At 46.9% G+C, this 15,000-nt stretch overlaps 2 protein-coding genes across 2 annotated transcripts in view; both read right to left on the reverse strand.

Annotated features, from left to right (window-relative positions):
- Positions 1-7,551, reverse strand: part of cct3 (chaperonin containing TCP1, subunit 3 (gamma)) — an 8,422-nt gene extending 871 nt beyond the window's left edge. The window contains exons 1-12 of the mRNA XM_088090672.1: positions 7,431-7,551; positions 4,818-4,879; positions 3,336-3,386; positions 2,582-2,644; positions 2,391-2,487; positions 2,034-2,151; positions 1,394-1,580; positions 1,171-1,320; positions 911-1,043; positions 711-792; positions 445-625; positions 81-326 (exon numbers count right to left, since the gene is read on the reverse strand). Coding sequence (XP_087946798.1) covers positions 81-326; positions 445-625; positions 711-792; positions 911-1,043; positions 1,171-1,320; positions 1,394-1,580; positions 2,034-2,151; positions 2,391-2,487; positions 2,582-2,644; positions 3,336-3,386; positions 4,818-4,879; positions 7,431-7,458 — 1,398 coding nt within the window. The 5' untranslated portion in view covers positions 7,459-7,551. The remainder of the gene's footprint in view (positions 1-80; positions 327-444; positions 626-710; positions 793-910; positions 1,044-1,170; positions 1,321-1,393; positions 1,581-2,033; positions 2,152-2,390; positions 2,488-2,581; positions 2,645-3,335; positions 3,387-4,817; positions 4,880-7,430) is intronic.
- A 1,679-nt stretch (positions 7,552-9,230) lies between these two features.
- Positions 9,231-15,000, reverse strand: part of LOC121964135 (protein disulfide-isomerase A3-like) — a 9,992-nt gene continuing 4,222 nt past the window's right edge. Inside the window, exons 9-13 of the mRNA XM_088090688.1 lie at positions 14,843-14,951; positions 14,223-14,351; positions 13,744-13,823; positions 13,422-13,479; positions 9,231-13,126 (exon numbers count right to left, since the gene is read on the reverse strand). Coding sequence (XP_087946814.1) covers positions 13,046-13,126; positions 13,422-13,479; positions 13,744-13,823; positions 14,223-14,351; positions 14,843-14,951 — 457 coding nt within the window. The 3' untranslated portion in view covers positions 9,231-13,045. The remainder of the gene's footprint in view (positions 13,127-13,421; positions 13,480-13,743; positions 13,824-14,222; positions 14,352-14,842; positions 14,952-15,000) is intronic.

Genomic DNA, 15,000 nt, shown 5'->3' on the forward strand with positions numbered 1-15,000 from the left:
TAAATAAAGTTTTGAGTGTAACTGCAGTGAGGTCATCATGAATAAAGTTTTAAACATAATAAATAAAGTTTTGAGTGTACCCGCAGTGAGGTCAGCACTCTGATGGTGGAGGCTCCACAGTTCTGGATCAGGGTACGGGGGATGACCTCCAGGGCCTGGGCCACGGCGCGGTACGGCCACTGTTCCACGCCGGTCAGAGCACGGGAACGCTCCATCAGGCGCTTCGACACCGCCATCTCGGTAGCGCCGCCGCCCGGCAACAGAGAGGGATCCAGCAGCACATTACGACACACCTGCATGGCGTCTTGCAGGTTCCTCTCCACCTCCTGAACGACAACACACCGAGGTCAGCCGAGGAACAAGAAAGCAGCTGAAGCGTCAGTCACCTGACTGAAACATGAAAACAATAAAGTGTGAGTGGTGACAGGTGTGAAAGTGTCTCACAGCCAGGATCTCCTTGCTGGCTCCTCTAAGCAGGATGGTGCAGGCTTTGGGGTCTTTGCACTCGGTGACGAAGGTGAAATACTCGTCACCGATCTTCTTCACCTCAAAGAGCCCCGCCCCCGTACCGACATCTTCCTCGCGCAGCTCGTCGGTCCGGCTGACGATGCGAGCGCCGCACGCCCTGAGAGACAGAGACCGTTAGAGGTGTCCTGCTGGCTGCTCCGTGTGTCTGCCGACAGCTGATAGGCTGCAGGTGAGCAGCTTACCTGGCGATGCGGTTGTTGTCGGTCTTCCTGACGCGGCGGATGGCGGTGATGTTAGCCTTCATCAGGTAGTGCTGAGCCAGATCTGACAGGACGCAACAGAGCCAATAACTTTAACACCACGGGACGATTTACGATTTGATCCCAGAGCACGCCCCGGTGTGTGAGTGTGTGTGTGTGTGTGAGTGCACGTGTGTGTGTACCTGAGATGCCCTTCTCGGTGAAGACCAGGTCAGGTTTGAGGCGGATGATGTCCTCACAGATCTGCTGGATGTATTCTTCCTCCATCTGCAGGATTCTGGCAAAGTCTTCCTCCTTACTGATCTCTATGTCTGTCTGCACACACACACACACACACACACACACACACACACACACACGTGCGCACACACACACAGAGTGTTAGTGTGTATGTGTGAGGTGTGTGTCAGGTGTGTGTGTGTGTGTGTCAGGTGTGTGTTACCTGGCTCTCGCCCTTCTTGTACTCCAGGGAGCAGTCGAGCAGGACGATGCGCGGCTCTTTGATGACGCGTCTCATCCTCGGGTGCGTCACGTCCTTGTTGACCATGACGCCTTTCAGCACACACGAGTCCTCGATGATCCCGCCTGGAACCTGAACACAAACACACGTGTCACAGGAAGGGTCGCCGCCGCCGTCACGGCGTGGGACGGACGGGAAGTCGTACCTTCTCCACTTTGGCGTATTTCTTGATGTCGATCTCTTTACGGCCGTTGTCCTCCAGCTCCACGGTGCGCACGGCGTCCAGAGCGATGCCGCACGCCAGCTCGGACCAGCGGCTCACCGCTTTAGTGTTGATGGCCGAGTGGACGATCTTTAGCATCATGGAGCGGTCTGCCGTGTCCACGGGGGTGCTGAGGACAGAGGACAGGGGACACGCCATTAACAGGAAGTCAACATCTCTTTTCCAGGAGTCTGAGGCAAAGTTAAGGACCAAACATTCTCTGAAAGGCCGCTGATTCTCCTCATCGGTTGTTTTTCAGAAACAACAGCTTTTAAAATATAAATGATTGAGAGAATGAAATGCGGGGGGGCGTGTCCCGTCCTTTTTAAGCACCAGGGAGGGATTTTTTCATTTTGGCTTTAAATGGCTGGATTCTGTAAAAACACCCTCAAAGTTTATTTTCTGTAAATACTTCTTTCTTCCAAAAACTTCCAGGGTATACTTAGTTTTCCAAAACTTTTCCAGGCCTGGAAATTTCTATGTGCAAATTCCATGACTTTTCAAGGTTTTTCATAATAATCTCTAATATCATCAGATTCTGATGTAAATCTGACAATCAGTCACATGAACATATTCTGTCCACCTGATGTCCTTCAGAGTGTCCAACATGTCCTCCAGAGCCCGTCTGTAGGCGCTGATGATCACTGTCGGGTGCATCTGCTGCTCCAGGAACTGCTCCGCCACCGACAGCATCTCCCCCGCTGCACGCACACACACACACACACACACACACACACACACACACCACACGCACACACGCACGCACACACACACACACACACACACACACACACCGTGTTAAAACATCCTGATGAGTTTCCTTCATGACTCTGAAACTTTAAATCTGAATTTAAGATTTTATTTCCTCACTGAGCAGCTGAATATAAAAACAACAACAGTAATAAATGATGATGATGATGATGATGATGATGACACTGACCCAGTATGATGACAGACGTGGTCCCGTCTCCCACCTCTTCATCCTGCGTGCGGCTGATCTCGATCATTGATTTGGCTGCTGGATGCTGAACCTGGATCTGTTACCATGGAGACCGAGGTCCTCAGTAACAACAACAACAACAACAACAGCAGCAGCTTGTTTGTTGTATACACAAACAACCATCTGCTCACCTCTCTGAGGATGGCGTTTCCATCGTTGGTCATCACGATGCCTCCCATCGGGTCGAGCAACATCTACACACACACACACACACACACACACAAAATCAACTGACAAATAATCATTGATTATTGACTATTTATTCTAAAGCAGATGTTCTCTGGTTTCAGAACCAATCCACCAATCAACCAAGCAACCAACCAAGCAACCAACCAACCAAGCAACCAACCAACTAATCAACCAACCAACTAATCAACCAACCAATCAATCAGCATTAGAGTCCAGAGCAGAGAATATTCAGGTTTCTAAATTAAAATTAGGGCTCGATGTTTCTTCAGGTCTGATTATTGGTCGTTAATGAAAGCGATGACAGATATTTGGAGTCGATATGCATTATCAATAAAATGTCTGTCAATATTTAGAATTTGGAAAATAAACCCCAACAATAACCTGTAAGTGCCTTTAACAAATTTTAATAAAACTTTTAACGTCATATTCAGCAAGTTCCCAGAAACATTTTAATATAAAGTCAACTGAAGATTTTGATCTCAAAATAAGTAATAAAAATGTCTCCTGGAGGTTTTACAAAGTAAAAGTTCCTCCCGTCCTGACACTTTCTTTGAGATTTTTAATTCATTAATGTTATCAGTGATCATTTAAATAAAACGCAGATACAGATAATCTGCAAAAATCGGCTCCAATAATCCAGAATCTGTCGAGCAGCAAAAATAATCTAACTGAACGTTTGTCTCTCACTGGACTCACCTTCATCATGGCCCGAGGCCCGAGGCAGGTCCTGATCACATCTGCAATGGTCTGACACACACACACACACACACACACACACACACACACACACACACACACACAGTGTTATTATGGACTGTGTGGATGCATCACATCAGCAGAATGGGTTGAAATCTAAACAATGTTTTTTGTTTCACAGATGAACAAACACGCTTTTTTTTCAGCGTCATCAGGAATCAGATGTTTCTGTGTGTGTGTGTGTGTGTGTCACATTAGGGCTGGGCGATATGGAAAAAAGTCTAATCACAATATGTTTTTTCATATCGATATTTATCACGATATCCATCAAATCAGTGTTTCTGTGGAGCTTAAAGGTTCCTTTGACTCCTCAGTGAGATATGAAGATATCATCAGGTTCATTTAGGTTAAATATGTATTTTCTGTCAGATATTGAACATGACAAATATACTGTAGAACAGCATCACCAGCTGGAGGACCTATTCTACTAAAACTCACAGAGGTCCAGGTACTAAAATGTCCTCCCAGCAAAGGTCCGAGCCTCATACCTGATATCAATATCACAATTAATCGAACATTTTACTTTGATTACGATTATTTTGCTTTTCTTGTGGTTTGTTTTTTGTCCTCATAGTTCACTGACACAGTGTCATGTGACCATGGTGTGTTGGAGTGTAATAAACATATGATTTATTATTATTGATTAAACTTTCCAGCATTATATAAAAATGAAAAGCTCCATCTGAAACAAACTTCAGGTAAATTGAAGCACATTGTGCTGATAATAGGCCAACCTCTCCTGACTGCAGGACTCTGACTTCAGCTTCTGTCAAACTTCTGTGCTGTTAATCATTTTACTCAGGAATTAAAAACTTTTGAGTCGGCCTACTTCTCCTAAAGCTGCCAACAGCCTGCCGACATTCACAGTTAGAGAAAGGCTGAAAATAAGCTCATGTGCTTGTGGCCCCGGGCCCCCAAAACATTACATCTGCCCCTGGTAATAATAATGAGAGCTCAGCGCTGGCCGGATGAGACACGGAGCGATGCGTCCTGGTGTTTCTAAATAATTCATCCAAAGTCTGATTAAAGCTGAAACTAACACAAAGTCGTCTGTAGAGTCTAAAGAAGTCACTTTCACCTCTGCAGATGTGGCTGTTTGAGTGCTGTGGCTGTCAAACACTCAGCTGTTCGACAGTCAAAGTCCTTCACTGCATTTGGTTCTCCGTGGCGCTATTCTTATTATCATTGGCTGTTCATGTGGTCTGTCAAACGGAAAAGTTATATCGCAATTGATATTGTTATCGTTTTATCGCCCAGCCCTTGTGTACAGTACTACTCCTTCATGCGTCCACACACAGAGGAAATGTTCAGGAATATTTCATGTTTGAATTACAAACTGCGAATCCTTCAATGAACTGAACAGTGTGAGAGTGTGACCCCACCGGGGGTCCCGACCCTCAGGTTGAGCCCTGACACACTGACCTTTGCAGCATTGATGTTTCCTGTCTGGACTTTCCGTCCCGACTCTCTCTTAATGTTCTGGTCTGCAGAGAAAACACAAACACACACACACACACACACACGGATTAGTGATGACAGAGCATCACATATTACAAATACACACTAACTGACTGCTCAGCAGAGGAGCAGCGGTCAGTGAGGAGCGTCGGTGAGTGAGGAGCAGCGGTCAGTGAGGAGCAGCGGTCAGTGAGGAGCAGCGGTCAGTGAGGAGCGGCGGCCAGTGAGGAGCAGCGGTCAGTGAGGAGCAGCGGTCAGTGAGGAGCGTCGGTCAGTGAGGAGCAGCGGTCAGTGAGGAGCGTCGGCCAGTGAGGAGCAGCGGTCAGTGAGGAGCAGCGGTCAGTGAGGAGCAGCGGTCAGTGAGGAGCAGCGGTCAGTGAGGAGCGTCGGTCAGTGAGGAGCAGCGGTCAGTGAGGAGCGTCGGTCAGTGAGGAGCAGCGGTCAGTGAGGAGCGTCGGCCAGTGAGGAGCAGCGGTCAGTGAGGAGCATCGGTCAGTGAGGAGCAGCGGTCAGTGAGGAGCAGCGGTCAGTGAGGAGCGTCGGTCAGTGAGGAGCAGCGGTCAGTGAGGAGCAGCGGTCAGTGAGGAGCAGCGGTCAGTGAGGAGCAGCGGTCAGTGAGGAGCGGCGGTCAGTGAGGAGCAGCGGTCAGTGAGGAGCAGCGGTCAGTGAGGAGCAGCGGTCAGTGAGGAGCAGCTACATTTGAATGCTGTAATGTCGTATAGATACAATGATTTTAGGAATGAATTTATATTTTTTGTATTTGGTTATAAATTTTTGTTTCGGTGTGACACAAACTAGGCTGTTAAAATCCTGTAAACATGTTCATCAGACTGAAATCAGAAGTCGCACTAACACGGCCAGATCATGTGACAGGAAGTGGATTTCCTCTGTCATGTTAACACCTCGATCTGACTTTAACCGGACTCGGCGTTCTGAGCGTGCTCCGAGTCGCCGTGCCGGCCTCCCTGTGTGGTTAGAGATAGGGACAGTTGGTCATTTATGACGAAGGAGTCAGGCATTTTCATAAAAGGTGGTATTTTAGATTTAATTTAAATATATATAGCTGCTCTCAAAATGATTCAATCCTCATTGCAAATGACTCACCCCTGAATAAAATCTGTCGTAAGAGCACAAATCTGCGAATCAGGTGTTGTCTCAAGCACACCTGATGCAACGAATCAAAGGCTTCATTAGTTGCAGAATGCAGAGGGACAATGAAGCACACGCTGTGAAGAACGTCCTGCCTACGGTGACGCGTGGCGGTGACTCGGTGACGCTCCGGGCTGCATCGCCTCCTCTGACATCAGAGATCTGCAGCGTGTGAGGGCGGGACGGATTCAATCGGGTTTCAGGAAATCCTACAACAAAACGTCCCGCTGTCCGTGAGGAGGTCAACTTTGACATCTTTGGACCTCCCAACAGGACTCACCTTAAAGTCCATCACGGCTCGGTCTCAGAAAAAGTCCCGGACGACTCTAGAGTGGCCGTCACAGCGGTTTGACTTGAATCCCAAAGAAAACTTCTGGTGGGTTTTGAGGAAGGCGGCTGCAGCACGCAGACCCAGAATATCAGCGACCCGGAGTCCGCCGCCCAACAGGAATGGGCTGAGGTTCCTCAGGAACGCCGCCAGAAGCCGGAGTCAAAATGCCCGTTATTCAGCTAAATTTACATCCAGAGAAAATAAATTCTAACACATCCCTAATATACCACTCAGAACTACAACTGATGTAATGTAATTAAAGAATGACCGACACTGTTATTAATCAGACAATATATACAACTTTATCTCTAATACGGAAAACCCGAGTACTCCCGACTGTTCTCTTTTATTTTATCTGTCTGCAGTAGTTTCATGATGTTGACTTTATTATGATAGTTACCACTTTAATTACAGACTGAATGTGCTGAAAGTTTAAATAAGAAAACTGAAAATCAGCAGTTTTAAAAACGAATTGCACCTGAACAAATGACGGTTCTCATGATCACCGATAACCGTCCTCGATACGTCATCAGCATCACATATAATCGATAAGTGATCGATCGGTCAGGGTGTGTCTGTCTGCTGCCTCAACAAAGACTCAAACTGCCGACTCGTAATCCGCTGCGCTGCAGTTAGCATACATGAGCTACCGTTAGCAGCTAACATCCAGTCCGTTACATTCAGAAAAACTGCGGAGTCACTTCCGGCCACATTCCCGGACTTAACGCGAAGTGTTTAACGAATTTATTCTTTAAAATCACCGCGGTGACGGGAAAGCTCCGGTGCTAACCCGTTAGCATGAAACACATGATGCCGTTAGCCTGCTAGCGAGCTAACGCTTGTTTCCATGCTGAGTAACGCGCAGATGTTAGCCTCGGTTAGCCTAGCATCACCACAACACACGGGCTAACGACGTTAGCATCGTTAGCCCGGCGAGGAGCACGCGCCCCGCCGCTGTCAGCAGCCGGGATCCGCTTTGTGTCGACGCCGGGCCCCGGTACCGGCACAGCCCCGTACCGGACAGAGCCCCGGTGCCGGCGGGCTCCGTGTTCCTGCGGACGGTTTAAGGTTACTCGGGAGTATTTTCGGGTACTTACTGAGTACTAAAACCTGCTGGCCCATCATGTTGGCGGCGCGTGCAGCTCAGCTCCGGACTGGAAGGTTCTGGAGGCACGAGGAGAAGGAGGGGCCAGCGGCAGGGGCGGCAAAGCTACCGAAGACCCGACCAATCAGCTGAGGGATCACGGTGACTGACAGGAGCCTCAGCCAATAGAATCACTGAGCCGGTTAAAGAGGCTCTGCCTTTAAAGGAGAAAACCAGCCACAGTCAGTTTACGGTCAAATTAACACGCTTTAAATTCACACACACACACACACACACACATATATATGTGTGTGTGTGTGTGTGTGTGTGAATTCATTGATTGATATTCAGTCAAAAGTATCATTGTATTTATTATGTATTCATCAAGCTCTATATTAATTTTACATTCATTCCATTTATTATATAGTATTATAATTATTCAGAAAGTGTTTTTTTTAACTCTTAAAAGTATTTTTTATTATTCTTTTTGAAATATTCATAACAATAATATTATTATTGTTATGAATTTCACTCGTGTATAAAATATTTAACAATACAAAATATGTATAACATGCTGAGTCAGTAAAATGTGTAAAAATAAAGAGTGTGTCCTATGCGTCATCAGTGTACAAACTAATATCATTAATTATCATGAATTCATAGTTTATTAAAAACCCCTCAGATCAAATATTTGAGTGGCACCAATGAGAAAGTCATAAAGGTGATATGGCCCTCACTGCTTCCTGTAGTTTTTATTATTATTATTATTATTATTATTGTTATAAAAACAATCGAAAGCGGACTTGAACGCTAACAGTCTGAACAGCTCAAACCAGCTTTACTGACGGATTTATTCAGAATTATTGATTCTCATTATGACATTTTTATTTATTTATTTATTTATTTATTTAGCTCACTTTAACATCGCACACTCATATTGCTCTGTGCACAAAATGCACTTTTATAAAATAAAGATTTTTAAAAAGTTATGCATTAATATTATTTTCTACTTTTATTGATCATATCATTTTCTGACCAACATCATAAATAATCATAAATATCAAATGTCCATTCACTTTCAGAGTTTTAACCCTTAAATGCCAGTTTTCTGTCATGATGCCTCTATGTTTTTAGATTTTGAGCTGCTGACAGTCTGGGATATGTCAGTGTGTGAGTGTAGCTGCTGACAGTCTGGGATATGTCAGTGTGTGAGTGTAGCTGCTGACAGTCTGGGATATGTCAGTGTGTGAGTGTAGCTGCTGACAGTCTGGGATATGTCAGTGTGTGAGTGTAGCTGCTGACAGTCTGGGATATGTCAGTGTGTGAGTGTAGCTGCTGACAGTCTGGGATATGTCAGTGTGTGAGTGTAGCTGCTGACAGTCTGGGATATGTCAGTGATCAGCAGCTACATTGACTGTGACAGGTCACCTAGTGGAAATAGCATGTATTTCCTCCATATGCCAAATATGGTCAAAATGACCTCATCAGGTGGAAAATAGTCAAAATGACAAATTCAGAGTCAAAAGCCCAGAATGACACCCAGAAATAATACAAGTCCTGTTTTTCTGCTCTGATGGCTGTGGGATCAAAAATGTCAGTTTGAATGGGTTTCAATGGAGCATTTTTGGACCTGAACAGTCTGAATGTAACTATTTAGTTTCCACAGTGTATTTTAGACTTATTGTAGGAGCTGAGCTGCAAATTCACTGATTACACTCAAATACACAATCTGGACTACATTTAGGACACATGCATCAACACACACACAGTTATCACAACAGGAAGAAGACAAGAGACTAAAATGAGACAGAAATTCTCTCACGGTGAATTCAGACAGTTTTATTAAAACTCCTCCTCACTCAGTCTGACTGATCACAAGAGGCTCCGCCTTCAATCAATCAATCAATCAGAAAAGAATCTGTCATCTACTAACGCAAAGCACAGACGGTTAAATCAACAAATCCTTCTTTTTGTATAAAATAAATACAAACAATAAAAAAAAAAGAATTTCCTCGTTGCCGTGGGCGATAGAGAGCAGTGACAGGAAGTTGGCCCAACAAATTTTTAAATAAAAGTTTTTGAACTTTTCCTACCAAAGTAAAAGCATCCTTTCAGATGTTGTTTCAGAGGATCAGCTCATGTTAAAAACTAATCAAAGAATTCGATCGACAGAAGAATCAATCAGACAAAAACAGTCATTTCCTCCTCAAGCTTTCCAAAGTAAAACAGCCAAACTGACCTCAGCGTTCAGGCCAGAGCACTCACACGCTCTTCTGCTGCAGACTCGCTCACTGACTAACTCGCTCACTGACTCACTCACTCATTGACTTGCTGACTCACTAACTCGCTCACTGACTCACTCGCTCATTGACTCACTGACTCACTTGCTGACTCACTCGCTGACTTGCTGACTCACTCACTCATTGACTCACTCACTGACTTACTGACTCGCTCCCTGACTTGTTGACTTGCTCACTGACTAACTCGCTCACTGACTCACTCACTCATTGACTTGCTGACTCACTAACTCGCTCACTGACTCACTCGCTCATTGACTCACTCACTGACTCACTTGCTGACTCACTCATTGACTCACTAGCTGACTTGCTGACTCACTCACTCATTGACTCACTCACTGACTTGCTGACTCACTAACTTGCTCACTGACTCACTCGCTCATTGACTCACTCGCTGACTCACTCGCTGACTCACTCATTGACTCACTCGCTGACTTACTGACTCACTCACTGACCCACTAACTCACTGACTCGCTCACTGACTCGCTGACTCACTGACTCGCTCACTGACTCGTTCACTGACTCGTTCACTGACTCGCTCACTGACTCACTCACTGACTCACTCACTAACTCACTTGCTGACTCGCTCGCTGACTCACTGACTCGCTCACTGACTCACTCGCTCATTGACTCACTCACTGACTCACTCACTAACTCACTTACTGACTCACTCGCTGACTCACTGAATCACTTGCTGACTCGCTCATTGACTCACTCACTGACTCGCTAGCTGACTCACTCACTGACTCGCTCACTGACTTACTGACTCACTCGCTGACTCACTGAATCACTTGCTGACTCGCTCATTGACTCACTCACTGACTCGCTGGCTGACTCACTCACTGACTCACTGAATCACTGACTCGCTCGCTGACTCGCTCACTGAATCGCTGACTCGCTCACTGAATCGCTGACTCACTGAATCACTGACTCGCTCACTGAATCGCTGACTCGCTGACTCACTTGCTGACTCGCTCATTGACTCACTCACTGACTCACTCACTAACTCACTTGCTGACTCGCTCGCTGACTCACTGACTCGCTCACTGACTTACTGACTCACTCGCTGACTCACTGAATCACTTGCTGACTCGCTCATTGACTCACTCACTGACTCGCTAGCTGACTCACTCACTGACTCACTGAATCACTGATTCGCTCGCTGACTCGCTCACTGAATCGCTGACTCGCTGACTCACTGAATCACTGACTCGCTCACTGACTCACTGAATCGCTGACTCACTGAATCACTGACTTGCTCACTGACTCACTGAATCACTGACTCGCTGACTCACTGACTCGCTGACTCACTGATTCGCTGAATCGCTGACTCACTGACTCGCTGACTCACTGAATCACTGACTCGCTGACTCACTGAATCACTGACTCGCTGACTCACTGAATCGCTGACTCGCTGAATCGCTGACTCGCTCGTTGACTCACTGAATCACTGACTCACTGAATCGCTGACTCGCTGAATCACTGACTCGCTCGTTGACTCACTGACTCACTGACTCGCTGAATCGCTGACTCGCTGACTCACTGAATCGCTGACTCACTGACTCACTGACTCGCTGACTCACTGAATCGCTGACTCACTGAATCACTGACTCGCTGAATCACTGACTCGCTCGTTGACTCACTGACTCACTGAATCACTGACTCACTGAATCGCTGACTCGCTGAATCACTGACTCGCTCGTTGACTCACTGAATCGCTGACTCACTGACTCACTGAATCGCTGACTCGCTGAATCACTGACTCACTGAATCGCTGACTCGCTGACTCACTGACTCACTCACTGACTCACTGAATCGCTGACTTGCTGATTCACTGACTCACTGACTCGCTCGCTGACTCACTGAATCACTGACTCACTGACTCGCTGAATCGCTGACTCACTGAATCGCTGACTCGCTGACTTACTGAATCACTGACTCGCTGACTCACTGAATCGCTGACTCACTGAATCACTGACTCACTCGCTGACTCACTGAATCGCTGACTCGCTGAATCGCTGACTCACTGACTCACTGAATTGCTGACTCGCTGACTCACTGACTCGCTCGTTGACTCACTGACTCACTGAATCGCTGACTCGCTGACTCACTGACTCACTGAATCGCTGAATCGCTGACTCGCTGACTCACTGACTCACTGAATCGCTGACTCACTGAATCGCTGACTCGCTGACTCACTGACTCACTGACTCGCTCACTGACTCACTGAATCACTGACTCGCTGACTCACTGACTCGCTGACTCACTGACTCGCTGAATCGCTGACTCACTGACTCGCTGACTCACTGAATCACTGACTCGCTGACTCACTGAATCACTGACTCGCTGACTCACTGAATCACTGACTCGCTGAATCACTGACTCACTCGCTGACTCGCTGATTCACTGAATCGCTGACTCGCTGACTTGCTGATTCACTGACTCGCTCGCTGACTCACTGACTCACTGACTCGCTGAATCGCTGACTCGCTGACTCGCTGACTCACTGAATCGCTGACTCACTGAATCGCTGACTCGCTGACTCACTGAATCGCTGACTCGCTCGTTGACTCACTGAATCACTGACTCACTGAATCGCTGACTCGCTGACTCGCTGAATCACTGACTCGCTCGTTGACTCACTGAATCGCTGACTCACTGAATCGCTGACTCGCTGACTCACTGACTCGCTCGCTGACTCACTGACTCGCTGACTCACTGACTCACTGAATCGCTGACTCGCTGACTCACTGAATCGCTGACTCACTGAATCACTGACTCGCTCACTGACTCACTGAATCGCTGACTCGCTGAATCGCTGACTCACTGAATCGCTGACTCGCTGACTCACTGACTCGCTGACTCGCTCGTTGACTCACTGAATCACTGACTCACTGAATCGCTGACTCGCTGACTCACTGACTCGCTCGTTGACTCACTGACTCACTGAATTGCTGACTCGCTGACTCACTGAATCGCTGACTCGCTGACTCACTGACTCACTGACTCACTGAATCGCTGACTCGCTGACTCACTGACTCACTGAATCGCTGAATCGCTGACTCGCTGACTCACTGACTCACTGAATCGCTGACTCGCTGACTCGCTGACTCACTGAATCACTGACTCGCTCGCTGACTCACTGAATGCCTTCAACAGCCTCCAAAAAAATCATGGTGAACAGTGACCTGCCCCCTCAGTCCAACCCCCCCACCCCCTTGAAAATAAATAAATAAATAAATAAATACATGAAAAAAATGACTCAGCAGGCAGTTTGGTGATGTCATGTATGACATCATGCTGACGGTGGACTCTGATTGGTCCACGTCTGTCAGAGTTCGTCCTTGGTCACCAGACTGTGACCCGCCTTCGTCCTAAGAAACTTCAGGAAGTCTTTGAGCTCTCGTCCCCCCTGAGGACACACAGAGGACACACAGAGGACACACAGAGGACACATATATAATGAAACAGAGACAATGAAGTGTGGATTTTTAACGATGAGCTTCTGTGTGTGTGTTTGTTTGTCTGTGTGTGTGTGTTTGTTTGTCTGTGTGTGTGTGTGTGTCTGTGTGTATGTGTGTGTGTGTGTTTGTCTGTCTGTCTGTGTGTGTGTGTGTGTGTGTGTGTGTGTGTGTGTGTGTGTGTGTGTGTGTTTGTCTGTCTGTCTGTGTGTGTGTGTGTGTGTGTGTGTGTGTGTGTGTGTTTACCTCGTATCTTATTGGTTCGTCTTTTCTGCCCACTGGAGCAAAATATATGGTGGGATACCTGCAGAGAGACAGACACAGAGACACAGAGACAGAAAGACAGAGACAGAAAGACAGAGACAGAGACAGAGAGACAGAGACAGAGACAGAGACAGAGACCGGGACAGGGACAGAGAGACAGAGACAGAGACACAGACACAGAGACAGAGACAGAGACAGAGAGACAGAGAGAGAGAGACAGGGACAGAGAGACAGAGGCGTGAGGACACACGTCATCAGCACCAGTTTAAAGTTGATGTCCCTCTGATGGGAGCTGCTGTCTCACCCCTGGACGTCGTATCCCAGCGGGACGTCGTTATCAGCAGCGTTCATCTTGGCAATGACCATTTTTGGATCAGAGTACATCTAACAGTGAGACACGGAGACAGACGGACAGAGAGACAAACAGACAGACTTTCATTAGATTTAAAAAATATTAAGACAATGAAAATGAGAGTAAATGTAAAAGTCTGTTGAGGACAGCTCTGAGGACGTGTTGGACATTTAGCTGAATGAATAAAAACAGACTGATGAGATGAAAGACGGATGGACGTGTTGACATGTGGACATGTAAAGTGTCCAATGAACACAGGACGCTTCACTCCAGCCTCGGACTGTTCCACCGACAGCAGAGGACAGCACCGCGGGAGACACGCCCAGACATTGCTGGACAGGAAACAGAGGGGTTGATGGGACATACATCCTACAGGGACAGTGTGTCCACTAGCTGCTGATGAAGACGATAATGATGGTGAAGATGTGTACCCTTTCAGCCAGCTCTCTGTAGACCGGCTCCAGTTTCTTGCAGTGTGAACAGGACGGAGAGTAAAACTGGATCAGGACGTCTTTCTCTGGATCATTGACCACCGCGTCAAAAGACTCAGCAACAACCACCTGCAGAGACACACCACAGGTCCCGGGTCACAGGTCATAGACAAGACGGTCCACCTGTACACACCCTCCTCTGAGGACCTGCAGCTCTGTGAGCCAATCAGAAGAGAGGAGAGTCCCGAAGTATTCCGCTCAACCATCTTCTAGTTTTAGTCCACATTTAAGAGTAGTTGTTAGGCCCGGCTCAGACTGTCCTCTTTGATAAAGCTTAAAGTTAGGCCCGGCTCAGACTGTCCTCTTTGATAAAGCTTAAAGTTAGGCCCGGCTCAGACTGTCCTCTTTGATAAAGCTTAAAGTTAGGGCCGGCTCAGACTTCCTCTTTGATAAAGCTTAAAGTTAGGGCCGGCTCAGACTGTCCTCTTTGATAAAGCTTAAAGTTAGGCCCGGCTCAGACTTCCTCTTTGATAAAGCTTAAAGTTAGGCCCGGCTCAGACTGTCCTCTTTGATAAACAGGAATATTAATAAAAACATTAATAATAACAAAGGTGTCTCACCTTGACAGCAGCAGTGTTTCTCTCAGGTACAGGTTCAGATTTAATGTAACGCTTCAGTCGATCTGCAAAGTAATCGTCTAGAAATCTCTTCAAGGACTGACCGTCCCTCCTGAAACACACACACACACACACACACACACACACACACACACACATCA

Source organism: Plectropomus leopardus, chromosome 17 (assembly GCF_026936395.1).
Source record: "Plectropomus leopardus strain MGB_pleo_1.0 chromosome 17, ASM2693639v1, whole genome shotgun sequence".
Lineage (NCBI taxonomy): Eukaryota > Metazoa > Chordata > Actinopteri > Perciformes > Serranidae > Plectropomus > Plectropomus leopardus.